The sequence below is a fragment of the Ptychodera flava genome, chromosome 22, assembly GCF_041260155.1.
Source record: "Ptychodera flava strain L36383 chromosome 22, AS_Pfla_20210202, whole genome shotgun sequence".
Taxonomy (NCBI): domain Eukaryota; kingdom Metazoa; phylum Hemichordata; class Enteropneusta; family Ptychoderidae; genus Ptychodera; species Ptychodera flava.
The window spans coordinates 27,783,960-27,799,286 of NC_091949.1; the positions used below are offsets into that span (position 1 = coordinate 27,783,960).

At 36.6% G+C, this 15,327-nt stretch overlaps 1 protein-coding gene across 2 annotated transcripts in view; it reads right to left on the bottom strand.

The window, feature by feature from the left end:
• Positions 1 to 494: 494 nt before the first annotated feature.
• LOC139123111 (probable E3 ubiquitin-protein ligase HERC4) overlaps positions 495 to 15,327 on the bottom strand; it is a 30,489-nt gene continuing 15,656 nt past the window's right edge. For both annotated transcript variants that reach the window (XM_070689123.1, XM_070689122.1), the window contains exons 11-20: positions 14,472 to 14,641; positions 14,007 to 14,123; positions 12,124 to 12,222; positions 11,493 to 11,708; positions 10,739 to 10,834; positions 10,089 to 10,207; positions 9,415 to 9,612; positions 6,328 to 6,511; positions 5,717 to 5,819; positions 495 to 4,874 (exon numbers count right to left, since the gene is read on the bottom strand). In XM_070689123.1, the coding sequence (XP_070545224.1) occupies positions 4,666 to 4,874; positions 5,717 to 5,819; positions 6,328 to 6,511; positions 9,415 to 9,612; positions 10,089 to 10,207; positions 10,739 to 10,834; positions 11,493 to 11,708; positions 12,124 to 12,222; positions 14,007 to 14,123; positions 14,472 to 14,641 (1,511 nt within the window). In that variant the 3' untranslated portion in view covers positions 495 to 4,665. The remainder of the gene's footprint in view (positions 4,875 to 5,716; positions 5,820 to 6,327; positions 6,512 to 9,414; positions 9,613 to 10,088; positions 10,208 to 10,738; positions 10,835 to 11,492; positions 11,709 to 12,123; positions 12,223 to 14,006; positions 14,124 to 14,471; positions 14,642 to 15,327) is intronic.

Here is a 15,327-nt window from a genome sequence, read left to right on the forward strand (position 1 = left end):
GTGGATTCTCCCCCCCCCCCCTCTCTAGGTGTTTGTGAATACAGCATTATCAGAGATTAAAACCTACCAATTAGATTTTGTAAAACCGATTTCCTAAATTACAATCCGACCTGCCATCAGTATCTTACATCAGATATCAATATTTCAGAAAGTATGATTCTCATTGCTCTTTTCAAGACCTGTTGATTCACTCATAGTTTAGTTTCCTCTGCTGTTTTGGTAAAGATGATTATGCAGATTGCAGCTTGTTTGATATAACAATTACACGTTTTTTATAAGCATTCTACTCACAAACCATGCTGAGGAACTAAGGACTGAAAGATCCGTCATGTGAGGGTGCTTTGTGACCTACAACCTGGACCAAAAAGCACCGACATACCTAATATCAAAGATTTTTGTGAATTAAACTTTTAACAAAAACAAACAAAACAAAAAGCACTTACACACGGCAAATCTTGCTGGTTCTACACACAATCCAACACACATGCAACTAATTTCATTGACCAGCATTTAGGACCAGAGGTGCCTATCTCAATTCAAATTCTTGGAACCTGTTTATTTGACTTCTGAAAGAATTTACATGCATTTTTAAACATAAATACAATTACACTTTTAATATATATATATAAAAACAAGGAAGACAACCACTGCACAAAAGAGGAGTCATGCTTAAGAGTATATAGAATAAGTGGGAAGACTATCATGTTATTAACAATAGGATGTAGATACAGAACTCAAGACTCTCCAAGACTGAGTGATAGCATTTTTAAAATAAAAGGATTATCCACAATATATTAAAAATAATAATAATATCAAACTACGGTGCCGGCAATTCTGTGAAAGAACCTGTAATCAGTTTCTGTACATCTTTGACATCAGTGAGGAACACTGTCAGCATTGAAACAAACATGATTTCATTGTTTCATTATTATCATCGGTAGTACACTAGTTATGGCAGTGTACGAATTCAAAGCCTCAAATGAACACTTACTGTACGAGTGTTTCAGAACAGTATCAGGATTTACTCAATCACTGCAAATTTGCATGTATCTTACATGGAAGAAAATTTATGTCAGCCATGTTTACCGGTGAAAATTTCATCAGTATTTTGTTGCTCCCCTTTACCTATAACAAAATATCAATGATTGGCAAATAAATACCAGAGATAGAATCTCTTTAACCTGTTCATCCCTAATTCCCCGTTTCTCAGTCAACCCGTCATGGTAGAAAACAATGGATTTGGACCAAACCACAGCATGGTGGTATACAGGGTTAAAAGGTAAGAAACGCTCAATTTTGACCTTTTAGTGATATCAAGAAAACATGGAATATTTGCATAAAGTCACTCAGTGTACAAAATGACAACAGTACACAACTGCAAAAGTGTCAAAAATTACCCCTTTGCTGAATATAAACAGATGGTTCTGTTTGTGACCTCTGAAAAAAATTAATTTTTCCTAATCCGACTTGCTTTCCTGTGACAAATAAAGATTGCCATGATGTAAGGGAAAGCTGCTATCTTTATCTATATGAAAGGAACTGCCATTACAGATTTTACTACAAAAGCTTGCATGAGGTCCAAACTTTATGCAACCATGTACATGTATGTTAAGCCATGCATAGTGACAGTTGTCCGTGGAACTTGATTTTTTTGGTATAGACCGTAAAATATTTCATTGAATATCAAGAATGGGTGAAGTATAGATTTGATCTAAATAAGTTACTACAGTGGATAGATGATTGTGAAAGTTTCGAAACATTCACAAATCAAATGCTGTGCGTGGTTTTTTACCTCCTGGTAAACTACTAAACCGCTGTGTGCCATTTTGACCTCTTTGGAAACTGCTGTGTGGTTTTGAACCTTTTGGTAAAACTAAGTAATCGTAAACACCAGTACATGACCTAGTCCCCTAGAATTTTGACAACATTCTCTGCATCTGTCCTGTACATGAATGCTGTTGACAGCCTCTTGTATTAACGAATATGGAGGGTGACTGAATTTGTTACTATTATCCTTTGAACCGTGACCCCTGCTAACCCTTGACATCATCCAGATTAAAACAAAGGAGCAAAGGGTTAACAAACTTTTTTAAAGAGTGCAATGGTTAAATATCTGGTCCTTGTCATGCACACACCATTGCGACCTCTACATGACCTTTGTCCTAGTACACTGATGGTTTGTTGTTTTCAAAATTCAACATTTTGTTGTAAAGAAGCTGTGAATACAGACATTGGTGCATATGGTTGAGTTACAGAGTTCATATAAAAAACGGTGGGCTCACATCAGAGAAAACGACAGGATGTAATATCATATGGGGGCCATGAAAGTGGACAACAGTCCATGTAGCCGACAATGAGATGCAAATGATATGCGGTTAAGGTCTCCTCAACTAACTTTCAGCTGGTTTTTCACTTTCTACTATTTTTATAGTATTTTTTACAAAGGCACAGACTATTCTACCTGCAACTTAAAACTGACGGTGATTTTGTAGCTCATTCTTTACTATTTCTAATGGTTTTGGTAGCCGGTAACACACACTTCGTGTTCGTGTCGGCTACATGGACGATCTGCCATGAAAGTGGACAACTCTTCAAGGCTGCAATGCTGGTAATGTCTGACCCGTTGCACTGGCCACAAATAAGAAAATATAATGATATGTATGATGGGTATCTAACAACACCCTGAAATTATGCTGAATATGTACAGAACATTTTGCGTAGGCTGGTGAACAATTAAGTTTAAGAAAATCTCTGAAAATTGAGATGAATCACACAAACCAATGGTAAAGTAACTGCTTTGACCTTATAAACACATATCACCAAGGATACTACTGACTATAAACCTTGCATCAATGTGATGTTGTTCCAATCATGTATTTCTCTCTAGAGAATGAACCATCACAAATTAACAATCTCCGCACTCCCCATGTCAATAACCCACAAGTAATAACATTAATAATCATAATCATTTCCAATTTTGTCTATAAAACATTTTTGTGATGTTCACGCTTCTAAGGGGAAACTTTTGAAAAAACTACGAAAACACCAATGTACCTCAAATTCATCAGGATTTCTAATCTAACCTTGAACTTGCTCACTATCTCCTCGTTTTATATAAGCGATTTCCGGATGAAACTGCAACTTCAAAACTTTCAACAGAAATACTGGACTGTTCCATATTGAGGCAAACTTGGTTGTAAACTTCATGTCTTAAGGAAATATTGTCTCTAAACTTAAAAATTTAGTGACTTGGAGAGATATGGCATCATTTGTGTTTTCTCAACAGCTCACTCCATCAGATACATAGGCACTGAGTTGCTCATGGAGCGGTACATTTGTAATATAAAATCACACATCTATTTTCAACAACAATGAAAGTTGCTGGTGTCAGTTCTACTGTTCAAAAACTTATCTGAGTTAATTTGCATCATAAATATAACACACTGTAAAATTAAAGGTAACACTATTCTGGACAAGATCATCCAACTGCCAATTTCCATAGAGATTACAACATCTGATTGTCAAGCCCCTGTACTTTACTCCTTGTGATGATAAAGGCTACTTGTCCATGAAAAGACATCTGAACTACTGTCTTATGTAGTATTTGTATCAACTGACATTAAAGGGACAAAGTCGGCCATTTTTCATGAATTTTGTTTGATGCAAGATACTACTTATATTGTTTTACATGTTGAAAGATACTGAATAAATGGGTAACCATGCATATATTAGACCCCGGTTTTAGACACGATACATGAAACTACCGTGAAAATGAATTAATGGTCATGACCATTAATTCATTTTCGTGATGGTTTCATTTAATTTGTCTAAAACCAGGATTGAATACCGGTATATGCATGGTCACCCATTCATTCATTATCTTTCAACATGTAAAACAATATAAGTAGTGTCTTGCATCAAACAAAATTCATGAAAAATGGCCGACTTTATCCCTTTAAACAGTTTTGTTGTAGTGTTGAAAGTCCTTTAAACAGTCTTGTTGTAGTGTTGAAAGTTGCCGGAGAATGTAGATCATTTAAAAAAAGAGAGATTAAAAAATTGCACTTAATGGCAGCTTGTTAATGGAACAGTCACAATGTGATGACAGGATTCCAACTTGGAAGTGTCTGCCAGCACACTTGAAGAATTCTTGAACTTGACTTGAAACAACGGCCAGTGTCCTCAAAAAGACTAACGAGCATGGCAAATTTGTTCAGCATTGTATAATACCACAGAATTTATATTGAGTATTGTTTCATACACTCTCTTCTATTTGTTTGTTACAAGATGATTACTAAAATAGAAGAGACACCCTAAACAATATTTCAAGTCAAGTTCAAAGCAAGGCCACATAACAATCACACTCTGCAGAGTGGTCTAGACAAGGTAAATGAATAACATGTTTCCAACACGTCCTTGATCTTTTTCATTTCTGATTAGACTGTGCCAATGGATCACTCCTGCCATCTTCCTGTTACAGAAATCTGTAGTCAACTGTCATCTGTGAACCTCCTCTGCTGCTCCTAGGATCACAGCCTTCCACTAGAAGTCACTCACTTTAACTCTTCTTTGTTAATATCTCTGTCTGATCTTCTACAATACCCATGGCGTGCAAGCGGTGGGATTTTTCACTCAATTTGAATTCTATTTAGATCGGTTTCACCCTCAGACCAGTCCGAAACCCTGGGTGTTCTTAACGGCCAAGTAAAGCTTCTCTTTGAGTTTGGCTTTGCTTTTGTACACGGCCAAGTCCAGTAGGTTGAAGCATGTATGTGCCACTGGCAGGAACTCCTCCCCACCATGCACGGCCTGTATGATGAACTTCAGCGTCTTCATGCCAAGGATAGGGATACGATCACTTCCAGTCAGAAACACTGCGTAAACAAGCAACAAAGCAAAAAGGTAGACGCGTATTCAAAAAAAATAACATCTTATTATGAATTGCAATCTTCATGCACAAAAATTTCCAGAAGCATATTTCGTGTGTAGCGTGACCTTTGACACCATATCCTTACATTGTTTGACTGTTTCATGGCCACAGTTTAGTACAAATGTATGGTAGAGTTTGTCCTGTATTTAGGGAAATATGGGAGAAAACTTTAAATACAATATCTCTCTACATAAGTCCAGCTTTGTCATAGCCAACAGTGCACTTTAACCCTTCCCCCTCCCTCCCAGTTTCCAGTACATGGATTCGCCCAACCTACTGAAAAAGATTGGAATGTACCAAAGTCTAGTGGTGAAAGGGTATCTATGCAAAGTAATTCTGAGATAGAAAATCTAAATGGGCAGCAGTACATCTATCTGTCCTTGAAGATATTATAAAATATCAGCATTGCTCTTCATGGCTTAACCCAATACTCTTATGGTTTATTGAAAACAATGTCTGTTAACTGAAACCTGTTGTATCAGGCACAGTAAATGGATAGACACTGAGAAAGCACTAACTTGTCAACTTTGGAACGAGCTCACTTCTTGTTTAGTTCTCCAGACAGATAACAAAGAACAACAAAACAATACACTACAATATTAAAAAGATTTTTGCAAGTCTTTTCTCTTTCAAAACCAATGTCAAAGCCACTTTCAAGACACGCAGCTTATTACAGTGGTCTGGAGCCTTGTATCTAGGCTTAAGAAAGATAAGTCACATTACTTTCCATTGCCAAAGTAAACAACCCTGTTACACTAATAGCCTGAATATGGCGTGAAAACTTACCTAGGAATTTCTTCTTCACATCCAGTGGCATTTCATGGAATACTTCCCAGAAATACATAATTGTTGGATGTTGTCTGTAAAATTCACCTTTATATTCGGTGTTCTGAAAAAAAATAAAAAGATAGAAAAGCGAATGTGACATAAGTCGTTATGAAAGTCTGCAATTGGATGAATCATAATCATGTGACCTGCTTCAGACATTCATTTCCATCATTGGATTATGGTGACAGGGTCATGTGACGTGTTGAGGTCAAAGTGACATTTGCGCAATATACATTCCAACGGAGATGTAGATTTCAGATACGTGCATACAATATTGATGCATAATAACAACTATGAAAGCTTAACTTGAACAAAACCAGGTGTGATTGTGTGGTTTCATTTTGTGGTACTGACCCTGAAATTTTATCAGTGGTCATGGGTCAAACCTGGAATTCAAATGCAGTATGGTACAAACAAACCCACGAAGTATGTGTATTTCCGTATGCATTTATAAATGAGGGTTTGTTCATAGTGCCATCACGCGATCTTTTGTCGCACCGAGTCTGTAGAACACATTGTGTCCTTTCCTTTCTGGAGAAGAACCATTGGCATTATGTAAGATTACTCACTTTTTCAAATTCCTCCCAGTCATAATTCTGATGGCCCACCACCATTGCCATGAGCTCCTGGGGATGGAAAAGCTCCAGGACACGTCCTCCACAGACACGGATGAATCCATCAGAAAACGCGTCAAACTGTTCCCACACTGATTTGTTCAGTTGGAAGTCCACGTAGGCATTGACATATTCATTTCTAGGGCATGAATAAATGAAAGATCCATTTTAAAAGTGGAATGGACAGTAGTAAACATCTGGTATAATTGCATAGTTCATTCCAGTATTCATTCATAGCTTCCTGTGTTTATTCCCTGCTCTTGTGTAGTCCAGCTGAACAAGCTAGATTTTTCCAAGCAACGTTTGGGGACCTCTCTGGACAAGTATGCATTGAGGACATACCAATGTAAGGTAGAGATTAAATCTTGGTAGCAAACTAGGGGTAGTTGGATAGATTGGGTTTGTTTGACTAAAAAAAACAACATTTCTTTTCTCTGCAAAACATGATATTTCTATTGCTGGAAAAGTAGAAACCACTTTACATTACAGTTCAAGTTGGAAATCGAGCAACCAATTGTTATTCTGAGAGCAAGTGTGATTTTCTAAACTTTGTGAGTGTGTGTGTGACTCCAAGACCCCCCCCCCCCCATCACTTTTATCCCTTTAAAATCTATTTCTTCTAATTTTAAAATCGTGGTTGCCGTACATCAGTGTGTGACAGGTAGGCACAATATTTGTATTATCAATTACTGAAAGGAACTTTTAATGCCATGGCTATTGTTACCTATTTTCACAATCAAGAATAAAAAACAGGGATCACCTTGCAAATGTTGGGGTTTACAGTAATAAATATTTAAAGAGTTGAATGCTGATATTTGACATTCAAAATGGCCTCTATACCCTGCGTTTACTCAATGGAGAAAATTACAATTTCAATTCCCCCCCCCCCCCCCCAAAAAGGGGAAAATTCGTTTACTCCACAAGTTTTAATTTGAGTCCACAAAATGTGTTGTACAAATTTTTGAGTCTAACAAGTCATCGTTGATGACCCAGTCCCCGCTTGCTAATGGGGACTTTGATTACAGGTTCTGTGATAAAAATACTTTGATACAGATGGCACTCAATGGCCAAGAATGAGTTCCATGGTGATGAAAAACATAAACCAATGTAGGCCACTATCCTAAAGGTCATTATTAAATGAGTCAACTGGGAATTAGTTGACAGGATGTTGCAAAACATTTTTTCATTCTATCCTAACACTAATAGATAACCAGTACCATATTTCATAAAGTTTAATGTAGTATTTACAACACTATGAGATCAACATCTGTATCAAGTTTCATCAAATTTGACGTTGTATTTGTGGATATATCACTCTAATTAGGAAAGTTCATTACATATGCAATTACAAATTAATTAAAATGACACTGATAAATGTCTTTTTCACTGTTAAAGCAATGTGAGCTTAACATCTGTACAAAGTTTCATGAAATTTGATTCAGTATTTCTTGACATATCAACCTAATTACGAAACTTCAATAATTGACATGATACTGCTACATGATGTGAAACAACTGACGAGCATGTATGAAATAGGTCAATGTCCTTGTACCAACTTTGAATGATACTGGTGGAAATACCGGTATGTCTGAGTTATGGCTCAGTACATGAGAAAAAAAAATCGTAACAAATTTGCTGCCACGCAGCGATATTTGATCTTACTGTTTAAAAATCAACACATATATGTATTACATAAGTCAATGTCCAGGTACAAACTAATAAAATCAGTTGAGACTTGCTAGAGTTATGGCTCTCCACATGAAAAAAACCATAACAAAATTGCTACCATGTGGCCATATCAGACCATATCGAGAAACAAATCAATGTACTTATGTATACTATAAGTCAATGTCCTTGTACCAACTTTGAATAAATTTGCTTGATACATGTCTGAGTTATTGTTCAGGACATGGAAAGTCGTAAAAAAAATGGCCACAAGGCGGCCATATTGGATCGTATCACAAAACAATTCAATGTGCATAAGTATAACATAGGTCAATGTCCTTGTACCAACTTTGAATAAAATCAGTTGAGATATGCCTGAATTATGGCTTTGTACACGAAAAAATCATAACAAAATGGCCGCCTGGCGGCCATATTGGATCATATCACAAAACAAATCCACACGCATATATATGACATTGGTCAATGTCCTTGTACCAACTTTGAATAAAATCTGTTGAAACATGTCTGAGTTATGGCGCTGTACATGAAAAAATCGTAATGAAATGGCCGCCTGGTGGCCATATTGGATCGTATCACAAAACAAATCGACATGCATATATAACATAGATCAATGTCCTTGTATCAAGTTTGAATAAAATCGGTTGAGATATGCCTGAGTTATGGCACTGTACATGAAAAAATCGAAACAAAATGGCCGCCTGGCAGCCATATTGGATCGTATCACAAAACAAATCAATGTGCATATGTATGACATTAGTCATTGTCCTTGTACCAACTTTGAATAAAATCGGTTGAAACATGCCTGAGTTATGGCTTTGTACATGAAAAAATCGTAATAAAATGGCCGCCTGGCGGCCATATTGGATCATATCACAAAACAAATTGACATGCATATCTATGACATTGGTCAATGTCCTTGTACCAACTTTGAATAAAATCGGTTGAAACATGTCTGAGTTATGGCTCTGTAAATGAAAAAATTGTAATAAAATGGCCGCCTGGCGGCCATATTGGATCGTATTGCAAAATAAATCGATGTGCATCTGTAGGTCATAGTGCTATGCCTTTGTGCCAAGTTTGAACAAAATTGGTTTGGCAGTGTCTGAGAAACTGTTGATGACGGACGGACGGACGGACGGACGGACGGACGGACACACGGACGGGACCCAATCTATAAGTCCCCGCCGGACTTCGTCCGCGGGGACTAAAAACTTGTCTCTGAAGCGCATTCTACCTTAAAAGACGAGAGTGAAAATATACCAATACTGTCCTGAATATGTCTACAATCACATCAGTAAATATCCTAAATTTGGACACAATTGCTAATTCTATGAGAAAATCTTCAAATTAACTTACCTGTTTTCATTTGTAACTGATACATTTTTGCCATCTGGCATAAGCTCCACTACTTCTAATTCTCCAAAACTGTCTCTACCAAATGTAAATGTTAGTCCAAATGTTTCCTCAAAGTCATCATCTTCATAGTCAAGCAAGTTCTGAAGACTTTCGCCAATTTCTGGATCCAGCAATTTCAGGTCTTCTAAATTTACAGGCCTATAAAAAATTACAAAAGAAAATATCCTGAAATGGTATCCTTGATTAAATTTACATAAAAATACTGTCCATCAGATTTAATAATAATCTGTATTGTAAAATAAATAGTCACACAGAGTACATATGCAGTACAAGAAATCCTACTGTATGATTACTGAGACAAAGGTATTGACATTCTGCCGGCATAAATCCTACATTTTTAAAGGGTGACCAATCATTTTTCTCCTTACTATTATATAGCACATGTGGTACTGAGCAAAATCAATTCGCACAGGGTAAGTTTATATAACAATTGTTCTGATTGGTTATATCACTTCACAACCACACAGCAAAGGCCAGACCCACACATCTTACACCAATGTAATTTATTCATACATATATAACTGATGCCGAGAGATTGCACAAACTGTGACATTATCTATGAGAAATGTGTGGAAAGCCACTCAAAGTTGTGATATATAAAAACTGTGACTTACTTTCTTAGAAGTTTCTTATACAGCGCCAAGGGAAATTGGAGATCGATGATGGTTGAATTGTAAATTGCCAGGCCACAGATGACCCCAACTAATCTAAACATCTCACTGCTTTCAAATGACTGCAAAACAGAAAACCCAGAATATCAACTGAAAACCTATCTTACGTATGGTTGATCACAATAAAAATCAGGGATCACCTTTCAAATTTTGGTATAGAGCAACAAAATTACCTAATTTTTACCAATATCTGAAATTCAAAATGGCTGCCATCTCTGTGTTAACTTTATGGGGAACGAAATTAAAAATGGCTGCCATTCCTGTGTTAGCTCAATGGCAAAAAATTAAATTTCCCTTTTCACAAAACTAAGACTGAAAACTGTACATACTCCAAGTAATGAGTTATTTCACCAAAGCTAATCCAGCATCTGAAATAGCAAACAGACTCACTACAAGAGTATATGACTGAAGATGAGAGATAAATCTACGGCTACGTGCCGCTACATGGCATTAACCTGGTCCTCCCCAATTCCCTGTGAACAGGTCCACAATCACAAATGCTAACAATAGGATTGGGGCGTACCATAGGTGTGAAGGGGTCAAGGTTTTCAAATGCGCATCCGCTCTGCTTCCTTGAAAAAACTAATGCTTACCTTGTCATTGAACCAAATCGTTCTGCCGTTGTCAAAGTATTTAAACATACCATACTTTGGATCCAGAATATCTTGCAATATCAGCATGAAAAATTCCTGAAATGTAATAGAAGTCATCAAGTGGCTGTGAGAAGAGCTCTAGTCACTTATGACTACTTATTTGTAAATGTGAATAAATTTAGAATACTTTAACAGCTTTATTCAATGTTTCTTTACCGAATACCGGTATATGTGAAATAAACATTAGTCTCCTAGGAGACTCTAGATATGTAGAGCTGGTTTCAAGTGATTTTGAGTGTTGCTGAATCATTTAAATTTGTTGATGAAGACAAGGGTGTGAGTTCTGACAAAGTACAGATGCATGTTCATGTGTGGTCGCACTGCAAGCTGTATTTCTGCATAAATTTTTTATCCTAATGAGAAATTCAACTTGTTTCTGTAATTTATTGTGTAAATAAAACTTTCTGTATTCAGTATTTGTACGTTAACTGAACACATTTTTCCCCTTTTTATTTGTGATTTTTGTGCAGTCATACCAATTAGTCACCGAATAGCTGCACTGTTATAACAGCTTCCGATCACACACACTGCTGAGGCCCTTGTTGTATCAATTTCATAATTTTTCAACCCCTGCACCTATATTAACACAGTGAGTCTAATTTTTCATGTTCTCAGATAGACCTGTGACAACTTTTGTACATGGGCTACCCATTTTTAGCGATGCCAGAATTTCTCCCAATCACAGATTACACACCTTGCGAACACCGCCAGCATCAAAAGCTTCTTCACCGAGAAAGAAGACGCGCAGTGGTTTCTTAAGGTCTGCATTGCCTTGCTTGCGAAGCTGATCCAGAGTGCTCCGAACTATACTCTCTCTCTCAATGTGTAAAACTAAGCAGGGGCTTATTGGGTTAATTTGAGGAACAAACATGCTTGTGATATTACGACGATGTACTTCATCAACAGCAGTCTGAAAAATTAAGACAAAACATATAATTTATGACTAATATATTACACAATGCCATCTTTATACCACCAACATATTTTACAATGGAGATAATTGAAATTTAAGCTGTGCAATCATATGCTTGATGTACCATCATAACAATTTTCACTATGTGTCATGAAAAAGCAAGGTCTGCCACTAGAGGGCACACTAACGTAAAACACACCACTGTTTGCCACGCATTGTATTTGTGACCTGTGAACTGATACTCTATATTAACAATGTACAGCTGTGGTCACTTGTTTAAATCACTGATTTGCACCAACTGTTCAAATATGACTTGCAAAATGTGTTCATATGTCTTTCAGGGGGTGCCCTATACTTGATTTTCCTCTCAAAATATGATGTACACTTCCAAGAATTTCACCCCTAGCATTACCTGCATTTGGAGTATTGCATCCGTTTGTATGAGCACCGTCTTGGCTTTTGCATCCAGAACAAATGGAAAATTGCAGAATGAGAAAGGCACAATCCCAACCTAGAAATCAACAACAGTTTGATAAAACTTGGTTATTTATCATAATTTACAGTAGTGATGGTCAAAACAGAAAAAAAAACTTTCCTTCATTGAATTTTATACAAGTAGGTTTAGTCTGATATTACTTTTTATTTTTCATGTTATGCTTATTTTTTCATGAGCAAAATATGAAAATACCATAGTTTGGGAAGTATATTTCTCTAGTAAGGCACAGTGAAAGTATTTTCTTCACAGGCTGCCAGTATGTAACAGTTTTGTTTACTTCACACTTGGTTTATTTGCCATCAAAATTTACATTTTTACTATCCCATTTTATATAATTCGCTTTTTTATAGTTGACACATTGTGAAATTTATTATGTTTCCTTTTTATATATTTAACTCTTAAATCATGTTAAGTGCAATGAGATTTTTTTGTAATGTAATATGCTACATAAGAAATAAATATTATAATAATAATAATGATGATAATAATAATAATAATAATAATGTGAGGTTATTACGAAAATACCGCAAAGGATTCACGAGGACATTGGTGCAGTGTATCGCCTGATGCGAAGTGGAGGGCGATGCGCGGCGCCAATGTCCGAGTGCATCCTTTGCGGTATTTTCGTGATAACCTTATTATTATACATCTTACATTCCTGACAGGGGCATCAAATTGTCAGATTAGTGACCGTTTTCGTGTAATGTCAACAATTTTTCTTCCGATTTTATCGCGACAGTGTTGGGACGCTATCTCGGACGCGCTTCTGCAAGTTTTGGAGTTTGTGCACTACACATGTATGTACGGTACAGAGAGCACGCAAGACATGTTCTGGGACTCATCCAATGGGTCCCTTGAAACCGTTCAACAGTGAATGCGCAGATACAGCCGCACGGGATGGGGCGCCTGGAAACCATTTGTGTTACGGAACGGGCGTTCCGTACGGCTTTTTTAGCACACGCAAAATTCTATTGTTCTCAATAGTAGATGTACAATAATAATAAAGTACATTTGTAATGCTCCTAATCTAGTATTTATCTTGACAAATTTTCTACCGTTTGGTATGCTATGACAAGAATCATGAAGTTACACCATGGTATTCCAAGGTGAACCTCTTTTATCATCTACTTTAGGTTAATCAATGTTCTGTTCTTGACAAAGGTTAGAGAATCACGAATAGAGAAGCAATCAATTCTCATTAGCAAAGTGACTTCCATCAATCCTTATTTAAATTGTGTGAGATCATAACCTCTCAGGTTTAACCTGTTCACCCCCAATTTCCTGTAAAGAGGTCCACAATAACCATTGATACTAATGGGTGTGGGCCAAACCATGGTAGTGATAGGGATTAGTGACAGGCTTATGAATCCTTGCATGACTGAAGATGTTTTGTGTAGAACAGTTGCTGTGTTTGTGAAGTCTCCATCAGGTGGACCTTCTCTTGAACACATACAAACACTCTCATGTACCTTTGAGTAGAGTTGGAGTATAATTCACCTAAAAGCTTGAAGCATACCACAATGTATTAATTTATGCAAATTATATTCATGAAAATTTGTTCACATATGTAAATATTGTAATTATCATTTGGCTGTTGTCAATCTACCTCAATTGTGCACTATATAGTACACTTACCTAAACCAAGCTTGACTGAAATATAACAGGAAGTCTGTCTGAAGCTGGCTACATCAACTCTTATTATAGGATACTATTGTAACACGTATGGCAGGCAAACAGTATACCTTGGCTAGCCTGTGAAGATGTCACAATAACTTGCAAAGAAATTTTCAAAATCTTACCGGAACTGCTCCGGCTAGTTGCTGAATCCACTTGAAGTACTCCTGCCGTATGTCAATGATATCCGTAATTTCTGGTATGTAGAACTTGAAATACGGAATGCTATCACTGCTGTTCACCTTTTACAGAAAAGAGTAACAGGTCATAAGTTAAACAGCTTCCCTTGCACATACAGGTGAAACCTTATCCTGCCAAGTTCATCTGTCACTGACAGGTCAAGTTGGTTAAAACCAGCGAGGTATAACATGTCCACAATTAAGTATAGAAAGGCCTCTGAAAATATACTGTAAAACATAATTTTCACCGACTTGACCAACTATGTAAGAGTAAGTGAAAATATGAGTTAGGTTTGACTTGATACAACCTTATGCATGTACTGACTTACAAGATGGCATGTGACAGGCCTGACAAAAGGAGGGTCCATGTTTTGACAAATATGGCTTTGGGGAAGTTGTCAGTGAACTTACTCTATTCAGTTTCTCTAACACTTTCATACACATCACCAACGCTTCTCTGAACTTGTTCGCCTCAGCCTCGGACTTTGGATTAATGTTTGTCGTGATGACGATAACCACTCGCCGATACACTTCAAGAATCCTTGTAAAGAATCGAGGTTTCAGTTGACCCCACCACTTATCTACAAATAGAGCAAATAATGATATGGATATATTTCTAATATTTTCCTGAGGTTTTCATCACAATTTCATAACTTCATTGTAATTTTGTTACAGTACAACACAGCTTAACACACTGGAAGTAACAGAGTTCCGTAGACACGTCACTTAAGGCACAAAGTTGATTTTCTAAGTTGTTTCCTGTTTAAACAATAAAATATATTTGCATAAATATCACAAGACTACTGCAATTATTTGAGGGTGTTCCACAATTTACCACACCGTAAATTTTCTACATATAGCAGTTCCAGCATGTTTCAAAGAGACAGTATCTAACTGATAATCCATGGTAATAAACAGTGCTAGAGAGCATGCAGAAACTGTTTACACAAACGCATTCTTGTCTCGTATAAACAAAATACTGAAGGTTACGACCAACACAGAAATTTTTGTCTGTATGAGTTTTGCCATGATTAGATCATTAGCCATTGCAACTGAAGTAAAGTTTTGAAACAACTTCTCACATAGGCAGGGCTCGAAAATATTTTTAAAAATTCACTTGCCACAGGGCAAGTGAATTTTCAATTTCACTTGTCAGGAAGAAAAATTCACTTGCCCTGAATTTTAGATGATTTAAGGAGTAAATGTGTATTGTTTTATTCATGTCATTGTAAAGAAACAGTAGCTGTAACTTACTGATAAATTTGTG